Here is a 24,030-nt window from a genome sequence, read left to right as displayed (position 1 = left end):
TCTATATATTTTTATTTGGCCAATTAATTTCTTTCTATTTAAGACTGGGTCTTGCTCTTGCTCAGCCTGGTTTTGAATTCCTGACCTTGAGCGATCCACACGTCTTAGCCTCCCAGAGAGATTACAGGCGTGAGCCACCGAGCCCGGCCCCCTCCCTACCAGGTTTAGTTCTGCTCGCAGCCTTCATGTAGGTCTTGACCCAAGATTTCAGGTTATTGCTCCCATCACCACCTTAGTTTCAGCTCACAGCTCTGATGGTTTTGCTTTATTTTATTAAGTAATGAAATGAGAATTTTCATTATTTTCTAAGAACCTAACAAGGCATGAACAAGTATATTTTATCTAGGATCGGAGTCAACTATAATGAGACGGTCCTCAGAAAACCTGAGCCTCTGAATAGCTACCAGAGAAGTCCATGGGGCTTAATTCTTCAACCATTTTGAGTGCAGGGACATGCTTATATCCTCAGAACCCAGCTTGGGGACTGCCTCATGCCTGGCAGGTGAAACTTTTTTTTTTTTTAATAGGCAGGAGTCTTGCTGTCGCCCAGGCTGGAGTACAGTGTCACGATCATAGCTCACTGCAACCTGGACCTCCTAGGCTCAGGTGATCCTTCCACTTTAGCTTCCCCAGCAGCTGGGACTACATAACGCTCACACCGCCACGCCTAGCTAGTTTTTTAATTTTTCCTAGAGATGGGAGGTTGTCTCACTATGCTGCCCAGGCTGGTCATGAACTCCTGGCCTCAAGCGATCCTCCCAAAGTGCTGGGATTACAGGCATGAGCCACTGCGCCTGGCTGCTCCCAACTACTGTCTTTTTTTTTTTTCTTTTAGTTGGTCAATTAATTTTCTATTTTTAGTAGAGCCGGGGGGGGGGCAGGGGGGGTTCTTGCTCAGGGTGGTTTCGAACTCTTGACCTCCAGCAATCCGCCCGCCTCAGCCTCCCAGAGTGCTAGGATTACAGGCGTGAGCCACAACACCCGGCGACTACTGTCTTTTTTTAATGAATGAAAGAAACCACACTGAGGGCTCTGGAGGTGGAAGAAGTTAGGACTTAGAGGTGCAATACCTCCTTCCAGCCACTTGGGGAGCCCTGATTGAATGTCACCCTTGACTGACCCCATCATCTCCCTCTGGAATCACAGGTTATTCCTGGCTCGTGGCTGATATCACAGGCAGGGAGGGACAGAGGGTGCAGGGAGAGGCCCTGTGTGGGAATGAGACCTGCTCACCCTGGCTCCCCCAGTCTGCAGCTCACTGTGTCCCCCACTCAGTAGATCCGGTTTCCATCTCTCCTTTTCCTCCTGCCTCTATTTTGAGACACAATTGCCTCCCTTGGACTTTTTTCTACCCAGGGCGAAGAATAAAGGTTCAACTGGTCCTAGCTCAGTTCTTATCAAGCTGCCCAGCCAGCCTATGCTGACGATTTCACATACCTGTTTAATGGCAGCAGCCACAGAGGTAACAGTAATAACAGGAGGTAACAGTAGTGGCCTACGGTGTGACAGAGCGTTTTACATTACAACTGGTTTCTTGCTCAGGTGGGCTTGGGGATGGGTGGAGAAGGAGAGGGCTGGCTCACACCCTTTCCTCCTCCACTCCAGCCCTTGGTGATCTGGGCTCTCAGGATAGAGCGTACTTCCACTCAGCAGAGTGGGAAAGTTCCTTCTCGGCTTAGCGATGCTCCGAAATCTCAGCCCACGGCTGGCTCGTTCAGTGGGCTGTCCCTCTCTCCCTGGAATGCTGGGAGCACCAGGGGGTGGCTGGCCTGGGGCTGCCCACTCCCTTCAGGGTGCCTCTGGGCTGTGGGGGCCTGTTAGAGGACGGGCAGCTCTTTACTGCTTCAAGAAATGCTGAGGTGTGGGCGGAGAGGTGTGCCCAAGGGGCTGTTGCTCTGTGTCTGACTCCAGGGGTCCCTTGGTGGGCAGGGCACAGGGGAAGCAGCTCCCAGCACGGCAGAGGGGCAGCAGCATTACAGCTCAGCCTAGAATAAAAGAGACCCAGGAAGAGAAAGTCAGATGATTTGAAACTGGCAAAGTGGTGACATGTGCAAAATTAGTCTTCCTTTCCTGAAGCTCTTTGCTTCTCCCAGTACCCTCTAGGGGCCAGGAAGTCTCACAAGCCTTTCTACCCTCTTCCTTATTGGAATCTTCTCTCTGGAAAGGATCTCATAGTCTCATTCCATCAGAAAATAAAGCTTGATGTGTTCTATACCCTAAGGTATTTGCATTTAACAGGAATCTCTGACCTGAGGAATTTCAGCCTTAATGGTGGAATCTCAGGCTGTGGCTTGCTGGGAGGGAAAAGTATTTGGGATGTGAAGGGTTGTCAGAGCCATTTGGATCAAACCTAAGGATGATTTGGTGCCCCCCAGCGTACAGGAAGGGCGGGAGGGCACAATGGGTAGGGCCAACAGGTGCTTACCTTCCGGACACCGTAGATCCAGTTGAGGTAGGCTGCGACCTTGGTGTACACTCCCGGGGCGTGCGGGCTCCCGCAGCCGTGGCCCCAGCTGACAATGCCCACCACCTGCCACTGGTCAGACTGGTACATCAGGGGCCCACCACTGTCACCCTGGGAGAGGCCAGAACAGGGGCTGCTGGGAGGGCCGGCCAGGGGCTGGGCTTCTTCCTCCCCTCCCTGAACTGGCCCACCTGTATCCCAGTGCTTCCTGTGCTCCCTGCTGCTCCTGCACCCCAGAATGCTCTTCCTTATGGGGCAAAATGGTCTGTTTGGGGTCAAGGAAGTTGTGGGTGTGCTGTCAGCCCTCTCCTGGAGACTCACAACTCACACTAGCAGACTGAAGGCTCTGAGGGGTGCAGTAAGGAAGCCTGGTTGTCTTTGTTTAACCTAGTAGCTCCCAAATTTATAGAATACCCTATAGGTAATGTAGAATACCCTATTCTAAGCAATTGGGATTCAACTAATGGAAACAAAAACAAAAATACCCCCAAAGATCCCTACTGTCAGGAAGCTTAGAATCAAATGGGGTGGGAGAGAGACAGTAAACAAGCAAGTAACAAAACAAGAAAAAGATAGTGAACAGTACACTTATTTGGGGTCCTTACTGGCTCTGATAGGTCCTGGGGCTCCTTCCCTCTGAACCCAATAACACGATAGCCTACCTGCCTATTTATGCATTCCACCACCTCCACCATGAGCTCCCCAAGGGCTGACACTGTCCCCAAAGCCTGCCATGTTTGGGGCATACAAGAGATGACTAAGACATACCTCTTGCATGAAGGAACTTAGTGACTGAAAATGGGGGTGAGAGCAGGGCTGGGGGTTCTAATGACAGTGGCTCAGGAGAACCTCTGGCCGTGTGGGCTAGTGAGCATGTACAGGGATCGCTAAGCTGTGCTGAAGGCCAGCGAGGGTGGGGTGAGGGGACAGGCACCAGGGTCCATCCAGCATGAGGGAGATTTTTTCTAGTGCAGTGCAGCAGTGTGGGGACAGTCACAGAGGAAACAAACCTGGGGGTCCAGCCTATACTCCTGTAGATTGTGAGAAGTAAAGGTGGGTGAGGAGGGTGAGTAATGTCATGTTTGTGTGTGAAGTAGACATCTGAAATCTTTCTGCTTATCTAAGAGATGGGGCTATCACCCAGGCTGGAGTGCAGTCGTGAGGTCATAGATCACTGTAATCTCCAACTCCTGGCCTTAAGCAATCTTTCTGCCTCAGTCTCCTGAATTGCTGGGACTACAGGTGTGAGCCACCACACCCAGCCCCCATCCATTCTTATGTCTTTATCTGATTGTGTTCTTTCCTTCCCTCCCTCTCTCTCTTCCTCCCGTCATCCCACATTGAGTGCCTGCTGTATACAAGACTTCACATGGGGCATTCAGCCTCTGGGTCTTCCTGTCTCTCTAGGACCTACTCTACAGTCATAGAGTTCCTCACGATCCTTGGAGGTCCCACCTGGCAGCTGTCCACGCCCCCTTCCGGGATGCCTGCACACAACATCTTCTCAGTGACGTCCCCCTGGTACGAATCCTCTGCATTGCACTTTCTGCTGTCAATGACCTCGACTGATGCCTGCATCAGTATGTCAGACATCTTCCCTGGGAGGTTGAAAACATACTTATATTCCCATTCTTTCCTTGTACTCCCCAGCTTAATTCTCTGCATCACCAAACCACTTTGCTTTTTGCCTGGCACCTTGGTGCTTGGTCCTTCAGGATGGGTTTTTCTGAAGGATGATCCTCCTTCCCGTCACCTCTGGGAGAACTGCTCCCTCAAAGAAGGACATCTCTTGCCCTGTGGTCCTGAGCCCGGAACTTACCTCCATTCTCTTCCGTAAGGCCCCATCCGATGACCCAGACTGGGGTGGCTGGAGCGAGCTCCTCATCAAAGAAGGGCAGGCAGATGGGCCTGATTGTGTCTGCAGGAGCAGAGAAGAAGAGGGAGACCCTGTATTAATCATACTTTTTATTTTCTGTATTTTATGCTGCTTTGTGATCATGGGGATCTTGTTGCTGGTCTGGGAGAGATGTGGTTAGCTAATTTCTGCAGGGCATAAACAACTTGCATGTGGGCATGCCTTTAATATGCAAACCAACCAATCCAATGCTCACACCCCCAACCACCTCCTTTACCTAACTCTCACACGCCAAGCCAATATTTTCCCTGCTCTAAATCACTCCAGGACCAGGTACCAGACAACTAGAGACCAACCTCCATAGCCCAGAGAATTGCTCACACTATCCAAACCCATGCTTGCTCAAACTTGCCTGCCTTACCGTGTCCAGACCTTCCCATGGAAACCACAGCAGTGACTCTGAGCCACACTTTCACCTCTTGCCTTCTGCCTCCCCACTGCCCCGGGTGATTCACCATGTGGCCCTGCGTGGCCAGTCGAGGTATGTCCCTTTTCCTCAGGAACCATAAATAATAAACTCTTCTCTCAAAGATAGTTTTGTTGCCTTACCATACCTGATCAAAACAAATCCCAGGCACAAATCTCTGGAAACAAACTTGGGGTTCCGGAAAGCCTGCCAGCTAAGCCCCCAGAAAGGGTTTCACCAGGTGTCTATAACACATGCTCTGTAGGATGCTGGGAGAAGTGGCATAAAAAAGGATTCTGTGGCTAAATAATTTAGAAAATGCAGATTAAACATAATAAAACGGATTATTTTAAAAAACTTATCATACCTTTAATAAACAAATGTGCTCTAAGAAGGAAGCTCTAGTATGAAAATGTTCCCCAAACTTATTTGACAATGGAACATTCTCTCCCCTAAGGGACCACTGTCCTGTGGAGACCACAGTGGGAAATGCTGATTGAAATACTGTTCAGTATACACACGGGGCGGCTAACAGAGCTGTTCGAAGATTCCGTGGGCTGCCTTAGAAATAAGGAGTTCTCTGCTCCCGGAAGAGAGCAACTGGGCGCAAAATGGCCCCTTGGCAGAGGTACGGTGCAGGCTCTTGGGCATTGGTCATGGTTGGGGAATGAACTGGATGATCTTTTAAAAAGGTCCTATAGAGAAAACAGACCTCGGAAGGATCTCCAACAGGGGATGGTTGGGGGGTGCTAGCTGACAGCTCGACGGGATCTCATGGCATCGCTGATGTTAGGCTGACGTAATGGCTGGAAACTAATGGGCAGGCTGAGACTTAAGAGGGGAACTGATGTGCCAGGGCCACTCAGTGAGCTAGTGGCCCAGTGGGAGTGAAACCTGATGTAAGAGGCTCAGGTGACCCTCAGGCTGTCCTCCCAGGTACCACCTCTCACCTGAGAATGTGAGTGGGGACTTCAGCTTTATGAGGGCGATGTCCTTCTCTTTGGGGTAGATGGGGTTGAGCTCAATGACAATGATCTTGGACACAGATAGGCCATGGGAGTAGCCAAGTCTGTCCGAGCCAGCCTTGACCTTCCAGCTGGGCACATGGAGATACTTCCTGTGGGCAGAGACAGCTGGGTTCAGGCCTGAGCCAAGCATGAGGAGGCTTTGCCAAAGGCAGGGTCCCCAGGGCCCTGGGATTGGGGTGCTGGGTGTTGCTGCCCTAGAAGGTATATGGTGGAGAAGGGCCAGTCTGAGGACTCACCTACCAGAAGCCAAATTTTCAAGGGAGATTTGCTCAGTGAAACCTGCCCAAGGAAACTTCAAGGAGGGCTGGGGAAGGGGCTCTTTCCAATGCCTGGGCTCTGGGGTCCCGGCACTCTCTCCTCCAGCCCTTTGCGCCATCTGTGTTACTCACTTGGTACTTATGTTGTGGTCAGTTACATTTTGTGCTTGCATTTCTTTCTCCCAATGCCAGACACAGCTTAGTGTGTGTGGGTGTTTTTCCAGGAAGGATTTATAGCTCTTGCCAGATTCTCAAAACAAAGTTAAGAACCACTGGCCCAGACTGTGAACTCTTTGAAGGCAGTGATGGGGTCTAATGTGCCTGGGCACATATCTGGTGCTTGGTACCTGGGTAGATGCTCATTAGATGGTGAATGAATGAATGAATAAAAGAGCACCTGGGAGTGCCCCTTCCTAGAGGTCTGGCCAGGCTGTTCTCTGCTGGACGGATAGGGAATCTATACTTTTTAATTTTTTTAAGTTTCTGGACATAATGCATGAGTGGTCGTGACTCGAGATCCTGGAACCACTTCCTGGAAGACTGGCCAACAGAGAGGGAGTTCTCAGGAGTCCAGGCAGAGCAGAAGAGCTTTTGTGGAGTGAACAACGTGGGGGTGGGGTGAGGACACCTGATATCTGATGGGCTCCCACTGGGAAGAGGTCATGCTTGGCTTGATGACCAGCACCCTCTGCCCAGACCCCAGTGCCTACCAAAGGGCATCACAGCCAGAGTCTCACTGGGGCGGCCACACTCTGGCAGTGGTCTCTAGGGGACAGTGAGGAGGGGGTAGGCGTCAGGAGACAGGGCCCCAAGCTCTGCCCCTTCCTGGCCCTCTTCCCTCCCCCACGGGCCTCCTCACAGCCCGGGGCCTTACCGGAAGCAGTGGGCTGCCGTGAGGATCCAGTGGGCATCCAGGATGCTCCCCCCGCAGATGTGCTGTTTGTCGTATTGGATGCTGACCTGCCAGGGCCAAGAATCCACAGAGGCCTCTTCCCCGCCCACCACCCGCGGGGTCTTCAGGTTCTTCCCACAGGCTGGACTCAGTGGAAGGAGGAGAAAGCAGCAAGTCAGGCTCTGGGGGACGGGGCTGCTTCCCCCTGGGGTCCAACATCCACCCTGAGCACAGCCCCTGTGACTGGGCCGGGAGGACAGAGGAGGACCAGGCCATTTTGGAATTATTCATGGGGAGATACTGAGTGTCCTAGACCACTGGCTTTTCCCAAATTTTCCTCTCCTTTTTTTCTTTCTTTTTTTGGCTTTGGGTATGTTTAGGAGTTTAGACTGTGAACATGGACGTGTCTGTTGTGCTGGGAATTCATGACCCCCCAACAAAAGGGTGAGGCAAAATTATGAAAGCCCTGCCCAGGTGGAGTGCCCCCAGCCCCTCCCGCTGAGTAACAATAAAGAGACTCCCACAATCTCCTTGCAGCTCCCTAAAAAGTCATTCTGTTTTTGATCAAGGAAGCTGCCTCTTTCTGAAATGCTGTCTCTCTTCCTCTTTATCTAAATCATTAATTAATGTAACAAATTTGTGCCGAGTGCCTACCATACTGGGTGCTGGGAGAGAGTGGTGGGCAAGACAGAAAGACAGACATGGTCCCTCCCTGCTGGCACCTGCAGACTCAGTTTTCAGTGTTTAGTCTGGGCACCGCCTCTAGGCCACCAAATCCCTGGGGGTTTTCCTCTCTTGGAGTTTTCCTAGCCTGCCAGAGTGTTGGCCAGCTTTTCAATGAGGTTATGCTTAGGCCTTGTCTTCCCGGTGAGACAGAGGCTCCTTGAGGGAAGACCTGTCACTCAAGCTGCTTTGCGCCTTCAGGGCTACTCTGTGCAGCATCGCAGATGATGTGGCTGTTCCTTCCTCATTTATTCATCCATTGACCAGCCACCGTGTGTCAGATCCCACACGCCAGGGGTTGTGGGGAGGGGTCACATGATGTTGAATAAAAGTCTTAACATCCCACAGGGAAGCATATACACTGTCACACTGCGTAGGCAGTGATGCGACCTTCTTCCTCTTCTCTTGGGCTTTCCAATTTCTGGCCACCCTTCCAGGCCCGGCTTAGTGCTTCTCCAAGAAGCTGGGAGGATGAGCCCGGCCACAGTTCTGGTTTTCCCTTCTTTCCTGCTCTGTTAGAGCTAGAAGGGTCCCCCGAGATCCTCACTGTTCAGATGGACTAAAGGGCTTCCTAGGAAAATAGACCTCAGAGAGGTCAGGTGAATTATTCAAGGTCACACTAGATGTGACGGGGACGGGTGTCCAGGTCTTCTGACCCCTGCCCAGCTCTCTCTGCAGCATGTCAACTGTGACTGCCACTTGGTCTGGCACTTCCCACATGTTGTCTTGCATTTCTCTCTTACTCAGTGGAGGACAGTGGCCAATTCTTTTACATGTCTGGTATTTTCTATTCCCAACCGGCATCTGACAGGGTTAGACACATTCTAGCTGTTCGGTGAATGTTTGCCCAAGTGAATGTGGGTAATATCAGGGCTGATTTGACAAAGGAGGTTACATGTGCCCTGACCAGGGGTGGGAAGGGTTGGAGGCCCAGTCCTGCCCTTTCCTGATTGGCCACTCTCTCTCAGGTCCCCACGTAGGTCGTGGGGCCATGTGCAGATGGGAAAAGGGAGTTCTTAACATCAACCACAAGAAGGAGCATTGACCCACAAGTCCAAGGACTGAAGTAGTAAGGTTGGACCAAAACAGAATGAAACTTGGAGTCTGAGATTTGGGGAAAAGGACAAAGGCCTTCCTCCCTGCACATTGCTGGCCCAGGCCCTGAACCCCCAGAGCTGGGGCACACTCACCCAGGCAGTGCAGGGAAACCAGGGAGCCTGAGGCACAGGATCTGGAAGAGACACAAAGAGACCTGTGGTTTCAGCTCCTCTCTTGGCTGGGAGGCCAGTGAGTGACTCAGGCCTTCTAGCGATGGTAATTCAAGTCCCCTCCTAATACCTGGGGAATCTGGAACCTGCATGGGGGGACTGTCTAGAAACAGCACATATACTTCAATTAGAATTGATTCAACATCTTCACTGTTGAGCACGTACTATGTGCTAGGCCTTGCCTGCCTCCAATCTTAACCCAGGCTTCTGGCAGCCTGAAAGGGAAGACAGAAGAGCCTGGAACAGAGTCTGCTGTACTGATGACTTTCCAAATGCAAGAAGAATGGATTTCTATGGGAGTCCAGGCTAACAATCATTCTGTTACCTGTCCTTTCCAAGATTTATTCATGCCACCCTCAGCAACACTGCTGAATGCTAAGCCAGCATCTTCTCTGAGCCACTTTACTGCAGTGTGACAGATTTCATCAAGATGCTGTGCTCTAGCAGGGTGGTGAGGCATAGGAGTAGGCCATCAATGGGCCATGGAGTCTCTTCCCTGGAGCATTGGGCAGGTAGAGAGGTCTTACTCTGGCTTGGGTAAGTGGTGGGGAAGGACAAATGACCTTTGCAGTCTTGCTCATTGGGAAATTTATTAGAAAACCTAAGGCACTAGCAAAAAAACATTTGGTTTTACTATTCAGATTGATGGAAAGGTCACTTGACCCATCCTTCTGCCTTAGCATAGGACAGCGCACTTTGTCCAGCTGTCCATTGTATTTAAAAAGTCAACACAGGGAGGATCAAGATGGCGGACGAGAAACAAAGCCAGAAAGAGTGTCTCTGCAGAAAAGACAGATTCTAGCAGAAATTAGAAAAAAGAAGCAAGAAGGCGAGCATACAGCAGACGAGGGCCGGAAGGAGGGGTACCTGAGACACCGGGAGACTCCACGGGAGGAGGCTTCGGAGCAGAACTGGAAGCTGAGACCGCTGGAGCAGCCCGGAGACCAGCAGGAAGGGTAGGTGGATAAAACACCTTTCTCTTCCCCTGCATTTGGGACTGCTGGTGGGCTCCCCAGCGGGTGGAGAGACCTGCGGACACCAGCCCAGAGACAGCCGCCGCCAGCTAGCGGTGAGCCTGTAGCGGACACGGCACCAGACTCCCAAATCCCTGTGCACCTCCGTGTGCACAGACCCGAGCTGCGCGGCAGGCAGCATATTGCCTCCTTCTCCCCTCTGCCAACCCTACCTGCAGCTTCCCAGAGAGACAATACAGCCACCAGCCGGAGGCATCTCCAGGGAACGGGACCTTCCTTTTTGGGACCCTACAGCTGACTAAGGGGAACTCAGACTGTGAGCGCCCTACCCGCCAGCCCTCCCAGGTGCCGCTGGCACGGTGTTCCCAGGAGAACGGTGCCGACTCAGAGGCTGAGAGACACAGACACAGCTTGGGCTCTCTGTGGGTGAATTGGGACTGGAACTCCTCTCCCTGGTGGGGATACAGTTTGAACTCTGGGACCCAGAGGTCGGACCTGCAGACCAGATCCCGTGCACCGAGGTCTAGCATTGCCCGGGACACAGAAGGGATATTTGTGAACAGCCTGTGGAGGTGTGTGTGCCTCCAGGGGCAGATCAGCATCCTAGAGGGCAACCCTCCTACCAAAGGGAGGCCGTGGGCCCAGCCCAGGCAGCGTTTCTGTGCAGGGAACCTCCCCGCAGGCATCACAATCCAGGGAGGCCTGGTGACGTGTGGTCTGGACTACTGGCAGAGGCCCAGGAGTAGCTGCGGAGTTGGGGAGGGTGGAAAGAAGCGAGGCCCGCTCCAGACTGCGGGTCTCAGACAGCCCCACCCCCACAAGCAGACTTTCTGGCTGAGTGGGACCATTCCAGCCCTGCCCTGACAGCTTTTCCTGGAAGCAGAGAACAGAACTTTGACCCCTGCTAATGGCATTGGTGGTGCCTGAGGGCAGGCTTTCCCAACCAGCTCTGCCCAGAACAAGAGCTGATAACAGGACACAAAAACAACAGCATAGCCTGTTCCTCCAAGCAAGCGCCACCTACTGACAGGGACGGCATCCTGCACAGCCTTTTCACGGCACCCACTGACTCAATAGACAGGGAGTGGTCAAATCTCACCCACAGACACCACCTAACGCCTCAGAAACTAAACAAGGTGTGTGAATACCCAAACAAAAACCTAAAGGAAAGAAACAACAACGGATCAAAATGGGAAGAAATCAGCGAAAGAACTCATGAAATATGAAGAACCAAACGGAAAACACACCCCCAAAGAGGAGCACCAGCCCCCTAGAAACGGACACCAACCCAAATCAGGCAACCAAAATGACAGAAGAGGAATTCCGTATGTGGATCATAAGAACACTCACCGAGCTGCAACAACAACTCAATAACCAACACAAAGAAACCACAAAAAGCCTCCAGGATCTGGAAAAAGAAATGGACACAATGAAGAAAAGTTTAACCGAACTCCTGGAAATGAAGAATCAATTCAGGGAACTACAAAATACAGTGGAAAGTCTCAAGAACAGGGTAGATCAAACAGAAGAAAGAATCTCAGAGCTTGAAGATAACACCCTCCAACTAAATAAAACCATCACAGAGATAGAGCAGAGAAACAAGAGAAAAGAGCAGAGCCTACAAGAGATGTGGGATTATGTGAAGAAACCTAATGTGAGGGTCATAGGGTTACCAGAAGGGGAAGAAGACAACACCCAAGGGTTGGACAAGCTATTTGAAGATATAATAGAGGAAAATTTCCCAGGCCTTGCTCAAAATCTCGACATACAAGTTCAAGAAGCTCAGAGGACCCCTGGGAGATTCAATGCAAACAGGAAGACGTCACGACATGCAGTCATCAGACTGACCAAAATATCAACTAAAGAGGCCCTTCTAAGAGCTGTAAGACGAAAGAAGCAAGTGACATACAAGGGAAAGCCAATTCAAATAACACCAGACTTCTCTAATGAGACTTTACAAGCAAGGAGAGACTGGGGCCCCATTCTCACTCTTCTGAAACAAAACAATGCCCAGCCTAGAATCTTCTTCCCTGCAAAACTAAGCTTCATATATGAAGGAGAAATAAAGACATTCTCAGACAAGCAAAGTCTCAGAGAATTCACCAAGACAAGACCAGCCCTACAAGAAGTACTCAAAACAGTGCTACGCACGGAACACCATAATAAAAACTCACGAATATAAAAACAACCAAAACCCAAAGATTAAAGGCCAGATAATACAATGGCTCAAGAGAGAAATCAAAGCAACAACATTCAACCCAACAGAATGAACAGTAATCTACTTTACCTATCAGTTCTCTCAATAAATGTGAATGGCTTAAACTCTCCACTCAAGAGGCATAGGCTGGCTGAATGGATAAGAAAATACAGGCCAAGTCTATGCTGTCTTCAGGAAACACATCTAACCTGCAAGGATGCATATAGACTAAAAGTAAAAGGGTGGAGATCAGTATTCCAGGCAAGTGGAAGCCAAAAGAAGGCTGGCGTGGCAGTTCTAATTTCAGATGATTTAGTTTTTAAACCAACAAAAGTAGTAAAAGACAAAGAGGGTCATTATATAACGGTGAAGGGCACCCTTCAACAAGAAGAGATAACAATTTTAAATATATATGCACCCAACTTAGGTGCACCCAGTTTCATAAAGCAAACCTTACTGGATCTAAGCAAAAGGATTAATAGCAACTCCATAATCACCGGAGATTTCAACAGCCTACTGACGGCACAAGATAGATCCTCCAAACAGAAAATTAATAAAGAAATTATGGACTTAAACAAAACTCTGGAACAACTGGGTTTGACTGACATCTACAGGACATTCTACCCCAAATCCACTGAATATACGTTCTTCTCAACAGCTCATGGGACATTCTCTAAGATTGACCATATCCTAGAGATTTACACAAAGTAAATCTCAAGAAATTTAAAAAAATAGAAATCATACCATGTACCTTCTCAGATCTCAGTGGAATAAAAGTAGAAATCAACCCTAACAGAAACTCACATTTCTACACAAAAACGTGGAAATTAAACAACCTCCTACTAAATGATTACTTCATAAATGAAGAAATCAAGATGGAAATAAAAAAATTCTATACTCCTACACTGCTGGTGGGACTTCAAATTAGTTCAACCTCTGTGGAAAGCAATATGGAGATACCTTAAAGCAATACAAGTGAATCTACCATTTGATCCAGCAATCCCATTGCTGGGCATCTACCCAAAAGATCCAATGACACTCTACAAAAAAGACACCTGCACTCGAATGTTTATAGCAGCACAATTCATAATTGCAAGGCTGTGGAAACAGCCCAAGTGCCCATCAATCCAAGAATGGATTAATAAAATGTGGTATATGTATACCATGGAATATTATTCAGCTCTAAGAAACAATGGTGATATAGCACATCTCATATTTTCCTAGTTAGAGCTTGAACCCATACTATTAAGTGAAGTTTCCCAAGAATGGAAAAACAAGCACCACATATACTCACCAGCAAATTGGTATTAACTGAACAGCACCTAAGTGGTCACATAGGTACTGCAGTAATAGGGTATTGGGCAGGGGGGAGGGGGGCGGGTATATACATATATAATGAGTGAGATGTGCACCATCTGTGAGATGGTCATGATGGAGACTCAGACTTGTGGGGGGAGGGGGGGAAAGGGCATTTATTGAAACCTTAAAATCTGTACCCCCATAATATGCCGAAATAAAAAAAAAAGTCAACACAGAAAACCTATCAGAAATGTGATTCTATAGCTCTTGGCATTTAATGATCGGCTAGGAGTTCTTCCAGTTGTCTGACTTACATCCCCCTTGCTGCTCGTCTGTTCAGGGTGAGCTGGCTGCAGCCCTAAGAGCAGACTCCATGTGCTAGCCCTCTGCAGGCCAGACGATGTCCTCTTACTTACCTACTTGAGTTCTGCACATGAAGCTCCTGGCTTTTTTCGGTGATGTCGGCAACATCCAGCATCTGGTCTGGGCCGATCTTCACAGCATTGAAAGCAGGTTTGCTACTCACATCAGGAGGAAGAGAGAGTTGTGAGATGGGGCAGGAGGTTAGAACAAGATGGTAGGAGTAGTCCCTACTCCCAGGAGAGAGGATGGTGGAGAGCGAGGGGGGTGGTTAGTAGAGGTGGTCTTGGTCAGAGAGGGTGGGGCCCGCTTTGCTATACAATAAGGAACATTCTCTTGGCACAGTGCTGATGTGGCCTTGCTTTCTCGGGCAGGGACTCCCAGCCCAGAACCCAGAGCTCTGGAGAAATGTTAGGGATCCTCCTTTCAAACTCCTAGCTCTGTCCCTATTTCGAATGTCCCAGCAGTTTCTTCTGGTTCATAGCAGGGAGAACAAAGAGGCACAAGGACCTAGGGTAGCTCCCTTTTCACCTTGGAGGAGATGTGGATATTCAGTTCTCCAAACAAGGCATCTGGTCCAACTTTGATAGTGGGGTTACACGTATGGTCTCCTTGCAGATAGGAGAAGGCTAGATCAGTCCTCCTATGAATCCAGACAAACATTTCTCTCCCTTGGACCACCCTCCCTCTTTTTCTCTGCTAACCTATGCTTGCCTTCTTTCAAACTTTGGGTTTAAGTCTTCCCTCCTCCAGGAAGCCTTCCCTGAATAATCCCAGCTGTCTGATTATACCTTTACTAAATCTGCCTCTTCCAAATCTTTTCCTTCTTTCCCAATCATGCTAGTAAGTGCTAGTACAAGCTCTGGATGGAGGGTTGGGTCAATCCATGGCATTGGCAGAATGGCACATTCTCAGGCAGGAAAGCTGGCACTACCTGGGTAGACCAGGTCCTGGACCCGGAAGGATCAGAGTCTGTTTTAAGAGCCCTAAAGACCTAGATTCTTGTCCTAATCCAACATTAGTTGGATGCGTGACATTGAGCAGGTCACATTCCTTCTCTGGGTCTCTTCAAGCCTTAGTTTCCTCCTCCGTAAAATGATGTGTGGACCAGATGATCCATACTGTCCACCTCACCTTGATTTTGTGGTCCTAGAACAAGAAGGACATCCATTCCAGGGGGAGGAAAGTAGAGAAATCTGAGATCCAGAAGAGGGATATAGTGGAAACAGGCATTCCTAGGAAATTTAACCCCTATTCACCAATTACATTCTGATGAAGGATTCTGATGAATTTTGATTTTGTAGAGCACTGGAGCCAGGTGGTTTGGTGCCTTAGTAAGCTCCACAAGGACAGACATTCCAGGAGCCTACCACCTTAAGAACTCCTGGAGACACCCAGGTTTCATAATGAAGCCTCAGCCTGCGGCACTAGGTACAGCTGACTCTGCAGTTGACTGGACTACAGTGGGGAGGAGGGGCTGGTTGCAGCGGGGCTGGGCTGGGGAGGCCGTAGGAGAGAACAGCAGGTGCGGGGTACCTTCCCCTGCTCTTTTTAAAATGAAGGTGGCAGGGTGTCCTTCCTAGAGGGTTGAGTTGCAACTAGGAGTTGCACCCCATGGAGGGTCGAGAACAGCAGAAGCCTGATAAGCAGAGAGGGCAAATAGGTCTGATTGATTCGTAATGGCTGCCTGGAGCATTTGTTGAAAAAGGACCTTGAGGCTGCTTTGGGGATCACTGGGAGAGAGGTCTGTGATTGACTGGTGATGTCTACCTAGTAGTTATTGTTTTTGCCTCGTCTCTGGGTCCAGTTTCTTAGAATCCTGAAGAAGTTTGGGACCTGCCAAGGATAGATTGATTATCCCACTCTGCAACTGAATAAGTGTGTTCTTTTCCATCCTCTCTGGTTAGGCTCTCTGAGGGACTGTCTCATTTCCCTTTCCTTTATAGACGAACCTCCATGAGAAGAGGGCATTATCCAACCTGAAGAAAGAGGCACTGGAACTCCTGATGCCCAGGAATCAGGGGTCTTAGGCACAAATTCCAGCCCTCTACCTCTCAGCACCTACCCAAGCAAGTTACTTGCCTTCTCTGAGTCTATTTATAAAGTAGGTATAATATTAATAACTACCTTTTTGGTTGTCTGCCAAGACCAAATGAATATAAATATCCATAATGCTAGTTACTCTTATTATAATTATATACCTTTTCATCCACTCCAGATTTGGAGCTGCGTTTAAAATTTGCTGAGAGAGCTGGGCTTGCTGATGATGGGGCTCCAACAAAATCAGGCTCGCTTAAACTCAACTGTAACCCACGGGACTTTCGATAAATAAATTAGGCTTTTATATTACTGGAAAGGGACAACTGCAAAGTTGGGATGAAGGAGTGAGGATTGAGGATAAAGGTAAGGAGAGGGTACTGCATAGAAGCTGGAACTCGTGTGTGTGTGTGTGTGTGTGTGTGTGTGTGTGTGCGCGTGTGTGTGTTGGAGGGGACTTCACACATTCTTTCATTGGCACCCCATAATCATCCTAGGAAATTGGCATGGCTTTCCCTAATTAACTTTTTTTCTTTTTAGAGACAGGGAATTGCTCTATTATTCAGGCTGGAGTACAGTGACATGATGATAGCTGACTGCAGCCTTGAACTCCTGGGCTCAAGCAATCCTCCTGCCTCACCGTCCCGAGCAACTGGGACTACGGGTGTGTGTCACCATGCCCGGCTCCCTAAGTAACTCTTGAGGAAACTGAGGCTTAGGAAATTTAACTTCATGTTGCTTGTAAGTGAGAGCACTGGGATCCAAAAGTTCTGTTTGGCTCCAATGCCTGTATTTTTAGGAAAGAAGGAGGAAGTGAGGAAGGAAAGGAGAAAGAGGGAGGAAGAAAGGAGCGAGGAGGTCGCAGGGGTAAGGTGATAGCCTCCAAAGGCTTGGGCTGGGTACCTGCTATAGCCCATCTGTCTACAGGCTATGTTGGCCAGAGCGTCTGTGAAGTGGTCGAAACAAGCAGAGGACCAGTTCCCTGTGGCCTGGTCCAGCACCTGCAGGGTGGATCGGTCCTTGGAGAGGCGAACTGGGAAGACAGGAACCTGGGTCAGCTGGAGGGTGGGGGCCCACCTGGCCCATCTCCCCCCAGAACTTATCATGACCCCAGCCCCAGCTTCCCCAACCCAGAACTGGGGGCACCACAGAGCACCAACACTTTCAACATCAAGGGAAGTTCCTTCCTTTGGCTTTGTCTGTTTGAGCCTTGTTTTGATGGTATCTAAGGTGACCAAATGTCCTGGGGTCAATCTCCATTTTGACCTGTTGCCCTCGCACATTGAATAATAGCGCCCCCTTTTGTCTTACAGGTATCAGTCTTGATGATAAAGGACATGGTCACCTAACCACGGTCCACGCGACTTGCCCCACCTGAGGAAACTTCTCAGAGAGGCAACCTAGGTCCTTCTCCATGTAAAGACAGATGGCATGAGAAGTGCCACTGGCGGTAGATGGCAGGTGCCCGCAGCCATTTGACTTTTGATAATGAAAGGGCAAATACACAGGAAGTCATTCAGCCCTGCCCCTCAAAAGCCCCCCATCTCCTGGAGAAAGAACGTGGTGTTTATGCTCAAAACACCGTGTATGGCCGGGCGCTGTGGCTCACGCCTGTAATCCTAGCTCTTGGGAGGCCGAGGCGGGTGGATTGCTCAAGGTCAGGAGTTCAAAACCAGCCTGAGCAAGAGCGAGACCCCGTCTCTACTATAAATAGAAAGAAATTAATTGGCCAACTGATATATATATAAAAAAATTAGCCGGGCATGGTAGCGCATGCCTGTAGTCCCAGCTACTCGGGAGGCTGAGGCAGAAGGATCACTCAAGCCCAGGAGTTTGAGGTTGCTGTGAGCTAGGCTGACGCCACGGCACTCACTCTAGCCTGGACAACAAAGTGAGACTCTGTCTCAAAAAAAAAAAAAAAAAAAAAAAACACCGTGTATTCTTTGCAGGACCCGGCTCGGTCCTATTACTTGACATGTTACAATAATCACGAATGAACAGCTGGTTAAATGGCTGTTTCGTCTCCTTTCTCGTCTGCTTGAAATAGCAGATCTCATAGAAAGGAGGAATTCCCCAAGATCATCCAATCTAGCCCTCTGCCTCAAATCCACCCAGGCACAGCAGGGATGGGGCAGCTCAGTTACACCTTCCCGTCCCCTTTGGCCACATTTGATCATCAGATAGTTACTGCTTGCTATGTGTTAAGGACTGGGACCTAAAGGTGACCAGGCATGGTCCTTCCTGCCAGCAAGAACCTTGTACAAAAGGGTTGGAAACTGACAAGTAATTTGACACGTGCTCTACAGTGCACCGCGGGGCCGAGGGGGCTTCCTGCTGTGCCCGCTTCTCTTGTCCCTCAGCCCTTAGACTCACCAGACATTTTCGGCCCTTCAGGGATGTTCTTGACACAGTGCTTCTCGTCCTCCCCCAAGGAGCAGTCTGGCTCCCCGTTGCACACCTGCTCCCTTGAGATGAAGTGGAGGGGCTGATCACAGAAGAAGTAATAACTCTCCAGAATCTCCTTTACTGGAAGGCAAGTGCAGGGAGGGGGCAGAGAGGGCTGAGAGTCAAGCAGGCAGCCCAGCGCAGGGAGAGGCTGTGCTTTCCTGAAGATAGTGCTGGGCTTGGAGACGGGCAGGTGTGGGGTCCAGGCCCTGTCCTGCCACGTGGCAGTAGGTAGACCTGAGCCTCCATGTCCTTATCTGTAAAGTAGGGGTAATAATGCCAGTCCCATGCCTATGAGATGGCTGAGGAGTCGAGAGAGATAACGTGTGTGGGAGAAATTTAGAAATAGGCCCTACTGGCCTCTTACCCCCAAGTGCTGGTCTCGGAGTCCTCTGGGAACAGAGGAGGAGACAGAACAGGGGAGCTGGAGTCCAAAGACCCAGTTCTAAGTCCTGGCTTTGCCACCTACCTTCCCAGTCCTCAGTTTCCTCATTTGTACAATGGGATGATAATACCTACCTCGCAGGGCTGTTGACAACAGCTGGTAGTTGTGACAGTGGCTCGTAATTATCAATCACAGTTCTAGAGTGGGGCACTTTTATCTGGATGAAAGCCCCATTAGGAGTTGCTGCTTTGTTTTGCTTTTTTGCGTGCTATCTTTAGATTCTGCCAGCTGCCTTCAAATTCTGTTGCTTCTTTGCCATCTCAGGCTGGCAGGAACGCAGTGAGTGTTTTTAACCCCTCCGAGAGCAGATACTTAGGAAATTCTCCTTGGTGAAGACTCACAGCCGAACACCGCTGGCGGGAGGGAACTCCTCCTTCCTAACTGAGTGCCTCTTGGCCCGACGGTCCCCTCTCTAGTCCCGCATCAACCCTGGCTCGTCCTAAGAGTGGTGGCAATGTATCTCATGATGGTCCCCACTTGTCACTGTGTTGGGAGCTTTCCATACATTTCCTCATGCAATCCTGACAACAGTCTTAGGAGACAGATGTCATTGTTAACTCACTTTACAAATGGGGAAACTGAGAATTAGAGTCAGGGTTCATTTCTCAAGGGTGAACGATGCATATATGGTACAGCCAGGGTCCGTCTAACACGGACCCTGTTATGTCCAGATATGATCTGGACATAGGAACTCCAGATATGATCTGCCGACCCCCATGCTCCTGGTTTGAGTGAAACAAGGAGGAAGGAGCAGGTCAGATACTACCTAGATACTTGGAGTTTTGTTTGTGATCAGGAGCCTGAGTAAGGCAGAGTCACTCCATCCACTTGGGACAGAGCCAGGAGACAGTGTCACCAGTTGAGACCCCAAAGACAAAGTTTGAGGGGCCTAGCCCAGGAGGAAGGATTGCATTACCATCTCCGATTACAGAATTCTGGAGTTCTCAGGGCATGGGGGCCATGCAGGCTGTCTGAGACAGGGAGCACCCAGCTCTCAGTTATGCTTTAGTGCCTGCCTGGCTTTCCCCGGATGAACTTGACCCCATCTCTCTCCACTGTGGCAGGGCACACGCTCAGAGAAAGCAAGCGCACTTTAACATGAGTCTGAATAACACAGGATGGCAAGTCTGCTGCTGCTGCAAAACCACTGGCACGCTGGGCAAGCCAAGGTCAAGAAGAAATGATTTGGGGTTACCTGCAGCTCACACAGTCCAGGACTCTCAGGGATCTGGGTCGCGGCGTTTATGTTTGTGGATCTGCATTTCCACTGCCATGAGATGGAAATCGGGGGACAGGAGTCCTGTCCCAGCTCTGTCCCTGACTGTCACGCCTCCTCCCTGAGCCTCAGTGCTTGTGTAGAATGAGGGGTTGGATCAGAGGCTCTCTGGGTGTCCTCCAATGAGGCAGTGGCTACTTTGGGTGGTAATGCCACCAGAGTTGCAAGAGCAAGCTACTGACAGCCCTGCCCCAGTTAGCAAATGCGTGTGCTGGGTCACATCTCTGCATGCTGCCTGATCACACACTCTTGCAAAACCTGGTTTTTGTCCAGGTCCTTTACATACCTTATCTCATTGGTGAAAGTGTTCTGAGGGAGGCAGGAGATTTTACAGGTGAGGAGACTGACGTTAAGAGAGAGAGGTTGAGGGACTTATTCAAGGTAGCAAGTGGCAGAGCCAAGATCTCCGTCCCAGGTGTCCTGATTCCTACTTTGGTCCCCTGTGCCCTGCTCCCTGCTGTGAAAGCTGTGGTCAGTAGCCCACTGTGACTGTGTGGTTAATAAAGGCAATGACTCAGCCACAGGACATAGGAGCCAAGGGGACCCACAGCACTGCTCATTCAGTTCAATCTTCTTTACTGCACATGAGGGCCTGAGGCAGAGTGACCTGCTCACAATCACAGCAGGTCTTGGGCACTGGCCACAAGGAAGACTGGCTGAAGTTGGGGAGGTGTGCGTCTGCCTGGGTGGTCTGCTGCCTCCTCTCTCTCCCTGCCCATAGAAGAAATGCTCCCTGTTCCTCCAGCCAGTGGGGTTGCTCAGATCCTCACAGCCATCAATCGGCAGAAGACGGGAAGGAGGCAGGGGGTGTGGCCGCCCCTGCAATCTCCTGTGTGGGTTGGTAACATAAGCCACGGAGCGCATCTGGGATGGAAGCCATGTGGGACAGGTGGGGGCTGAGTTCATCTCCCTCTTTCACTCTTGGGAGAAAGCTCCCTTCAAAGCAGGGGGTGGATACGTGTGGATATATGTTTTTCTTTTTCTGCAAAGCTTTATGCCCATGACTGTGGGGTGGGAGGGTGGAGGGTGTGGAGGGGGTCTGCCACTTGCTGAAGGGGTGAGAGTAAGGGTGGGGGTGGGGCTGCCTCTTACTGAGGGGGCAAGGGTGGGGGGCATTGCATTTAGTTAGGGGATGAATATTGGACAGGGGCTGTCACTTACTGAGGATAACCACAACGACGATGGCCATGACTCCCACCACTGCCGAGATGATGGGGATCCCCACCTTCTTGAAGGTCTTCAGACGGGTACCGGGTTTGCTCAGGGAGGCGGCATCTGCAAGAAGATGTGAGGCAGGGGGAAGAGCACAGTCAGCACTTGGAGGCTCCCTGGCCATGGCCCACAGCCTCCCACCCTCCGGGCCTGCTGCAGGAATGCCTTGGGGACAGATTTGGTTAATGCTGGGGGTAGGGGTGGGGTTATTCCTGCAGACCAGGCTCAGCTCCACCAGCACATGTTCTCCCCACCTTCTCCCACTCACCCTGGCTCACCCATCTCTCACAAGCACCCCTCAAAGGAGCCGCCAGCCCAGGCCACCTCCCCTTTGTCCTGCCTGAGCCTGTTCTAGGGTGTTTCCCCCTGTCCTGCCCTGGGAAAGGTCTGAGCCCCTCAGGCACACACTGTGGCATGCACCCATTCATTGTTCTGCCATTTCTCCTTTTCCTGACCTCCTGACTTCTCTTTTGATTAAACTATAAGCTCCAGGAGGGCAGGGGCCTGCAGGACAGGCTGCATACTTGTGAACCAATGAATGCGTCCCAACAGCCCCACCTCCACTTCAGTCCAAAGTCCCCAGCAAGGTTCTTGTCTTTATGGAGGTTACATCGGAGGGAGGAGGCAACAGGGACACAGAGGGCAGTTCCTCTGGGTGGAAGAGGGTACAAGCTATAATGGAGACACCATCAAAAGTGAACTGCAGGCCCGGCGTGGTGGCTCACGCCTGTAATCCTAGCACTCTGGGAGGCCGAGGCAGGAGGATCATTTAAGGTCAGGAGTTCAAAACCAGCCTGAGCAAGAGTGAGAGCCCGTCTCTACTAAAAATAGAAAGAAATTAATCGGCCACCTAAAATATATATAGAAAAAATTAGCCGGGCATGCTAGTGGCACATGCCTGTAGTCCCAGCTACTCCGGAGGCTGAGGCAGAAGGATTGCTTGAGCCCAGGAGTTTGAGGATTGCTGTGAGCTAAGCTGACGCCACGGCACTCTAGCCCAGGCAACAGAGTGAGACTCTGTCTCAAAAAAACAAGTGAACTTGTGAGTGCTTCCTCAGGATGTAGCACTTAAGGAAGCTTGTGATTGGATAGGTAAAAAATAAGTTAATAAATAAAAAAAAGGAAAAAGAATTTTTTTTATAAAAGGATGTAGCACTTAAATGCAGGTGGGGGGGGGGCTGGCCCAGCTCAGGAAAGGCAGGGAGGGAGCTAGAGCGGCCGGTGGCCAGGAATGCCAGGGAGCAGAGCATGCTGGGAGGAGGGCCAGCGTCGTCTGTCTGTGGAGACTCCTGAACACCACTCTACGGGGCTTGGATTTTATCCTGAAGGCAGTGAGAGACAGGATCAAATTAATTTTAGAAAGATGAATGTTTCATCAGCGAGGAGGTGGATTGGAACAAGGAGTCTGGGGTTAGGGAGACCAGGGAGGAGCCTCTCACTGCTAAAACAGAGGTAATAATGATCATGCTGTCCATCGCACGTGGTTATCCGGGAGGTGGGACATGGGAAAGACTTTGAAAAGTTAAATTCTCGGTAAGTATCAGAAGTAGGTTCTCTGAAGTCCCCACTCCTTTCGGGCCATAAGCTGAGGGGGTGCCATGGGGACTTCTCTGCAGGGAGAGCTGGGCAGGAATTGTGGTGACACTTGGAAACCCTGGCAAGAAATAGGCTGGCTCTCCTGTCCCTCACCTGCACTTGGCTTTCTCCCTCCCCGCCCCACCAGTCTGTCATCACTGTCTCCTTCTTAGCGAGCCCTTCCTTAACCTCCATATTTAAAATGCAATCTTCCCACATTTCCCATCCTCCTTCCTTGCTTTCTTTTTTCTCAAAGCACTCATGATCTCTAACATCCTCTATACTTTGTATATTTTGTGTATATTTCCTGTCTTCTCCCACCCCTCCCTGAATGAGGGCTCCATGAAGATAAGACTTTTTGTCTGTTTTGTTCATGGCTGACTCTCTGGTGCCTAGGACAGTGCCCAGCCCCTAGCAGGCACTCAATAAATATTTGCTGAAGGGACAATGAATTTTGCTCTTGCCTCCGTCCTCTTACGCACGTCCCTTCCATCTTTCTCGCAGGTCTCATTTTATTGTGCCTTGAATGATGGCTAGTCACCTGTCTGTCTCTATTCCTTTCCTCAGCTCTTCAAAAGGAGAGAATGGCATCCTGCCATAGACTGGTGCTCAATAAATGCTGATATTAATGAATCTGTTGAGAAGGGAAAGCTTAGGAAACTTAGCGTTTCCCTGAAAGGGAGTTCTAACCTCAGATGCAGAGGCCAGGCACTGGGGACGGGGACTGTAGGTGGTGTTGCCTGTAAGCTATCAGGACCTGGCACGAAATAGTTTATCAATAATGTTAGCTTCTCTTGCTTTTAAAGTTTCAGCAGCTAGTGTTCAGAATTGTACTCTTCCCTGGGGCCATGGCTGTGGTGACATTTTGTTCATTCATTCATGCATGATTTATTTATTGAGCACCTACCTCTGAGAATACGAGATTGATTTGTTTTCTTGGGGAGGGAATGACCTATTGGGAGCCCCGAGTCCCTGTGTGCAGGGCCCAGTGGCTCTGTGGCCCATACCTCCCAGATGTCCTCAGGGGGGATCTGCTTCCCTGATCAGGAGGGGAAGGGTTTTCACACCTAGTTTAAGTTAAGGAACCCACTGAGCTCCGCGTAGCCTCCCCGCCTGCATTGTTCCTGCCTCCAGCCTGTCCTCCCCCTGCTGCCAGACAGAGCTTCCTGAAGGTTGCCTTCTTCCTGTCACTTCCTGCTCAAGAGCCTACAAGGGCTTCCCATGACTCCTACATCTGGACTTCACTCTCCTCTAGGT

General features: G+C 50.2%; 1 protein-coding gene across 5 annotated transcripts in view; it reads right to left on the bottom strand.

The window, feature by feature from the left end:
• Nucleotides 1–252: 252 nt before the first annotated feature.
• TMPRSS4 (transmembrane serine protease 4) overlaps nt 253–24,030 on the bottom strand; it is a 40,519-nt gene continuing 16,741 nt past the window's right edge. For 2 of the 5 annotated variants that reach the window (XM_076002549.1, XM_076002550.1), the window contains 11 exons: nt 21,148–21,261; nt 18,194–18,346; nt 16,724–16,853; nt 13,840–13,941; nt 8,876–8,916; nt 6,945–7,104; nt 5,736–5,902; nt 4,284–4,382; nt 3,920–4,062; nt 2,426–2,575; nt 253–1,985 (listed from right to left, as the gene is read on the bottom strand). In XM_076002549.1, the coding sequence (XP_075858664.1) occupies nt 1,974–1,985; nt 2,426–2,575; nt 3,920–4,062; nt 4,284–4,382; nt 5,736–5,902; nt 6,945–7,104; nt 8,876–8,916; nt 13,840–13,941; nt 16,724–16,853; nt 18,194–18,346; nt 21,148–21,261 (1,271 nt within the window). In that variant the 3' untranslated portion in view covers nt 253–1,973. Of the gene's footprint in view, nt 1,986–2,425; nt 2,576–3,919; nt 4,063–4,283; nt 4,383–5,735; nt 5,903–6,944; nt 7,105–8,875; nt 8,917–13,839; nt 13,942–16,723; nt 16,854–18,193; nt 18,347–21,147; nt 21,262–24,030 lie in introns of those variants that run through there. The other 3 variants (XM_076002552.1, XM_076002551.1, XM_076002553.1) reach the window with 2 other exon arrangements.

This window comes from Microcebus murinus, chromosome 4 (genome assembly GCF_040939455.1).
Source record: "Microcebus murinus isolate Inina chromosome 4, M.murinus_Inina_mat1.0, whole genome shotgun sequence".
NCBI classification, from domain to species: Eukaryota; Metazoa; Chordata; class Mammalia; order Primates; family Cheirogaleidae; genus Microcebus; species Microcebus murinus.
This window is presented reverse-complemented; position numbering and strand designations above follow the sequence as displayed.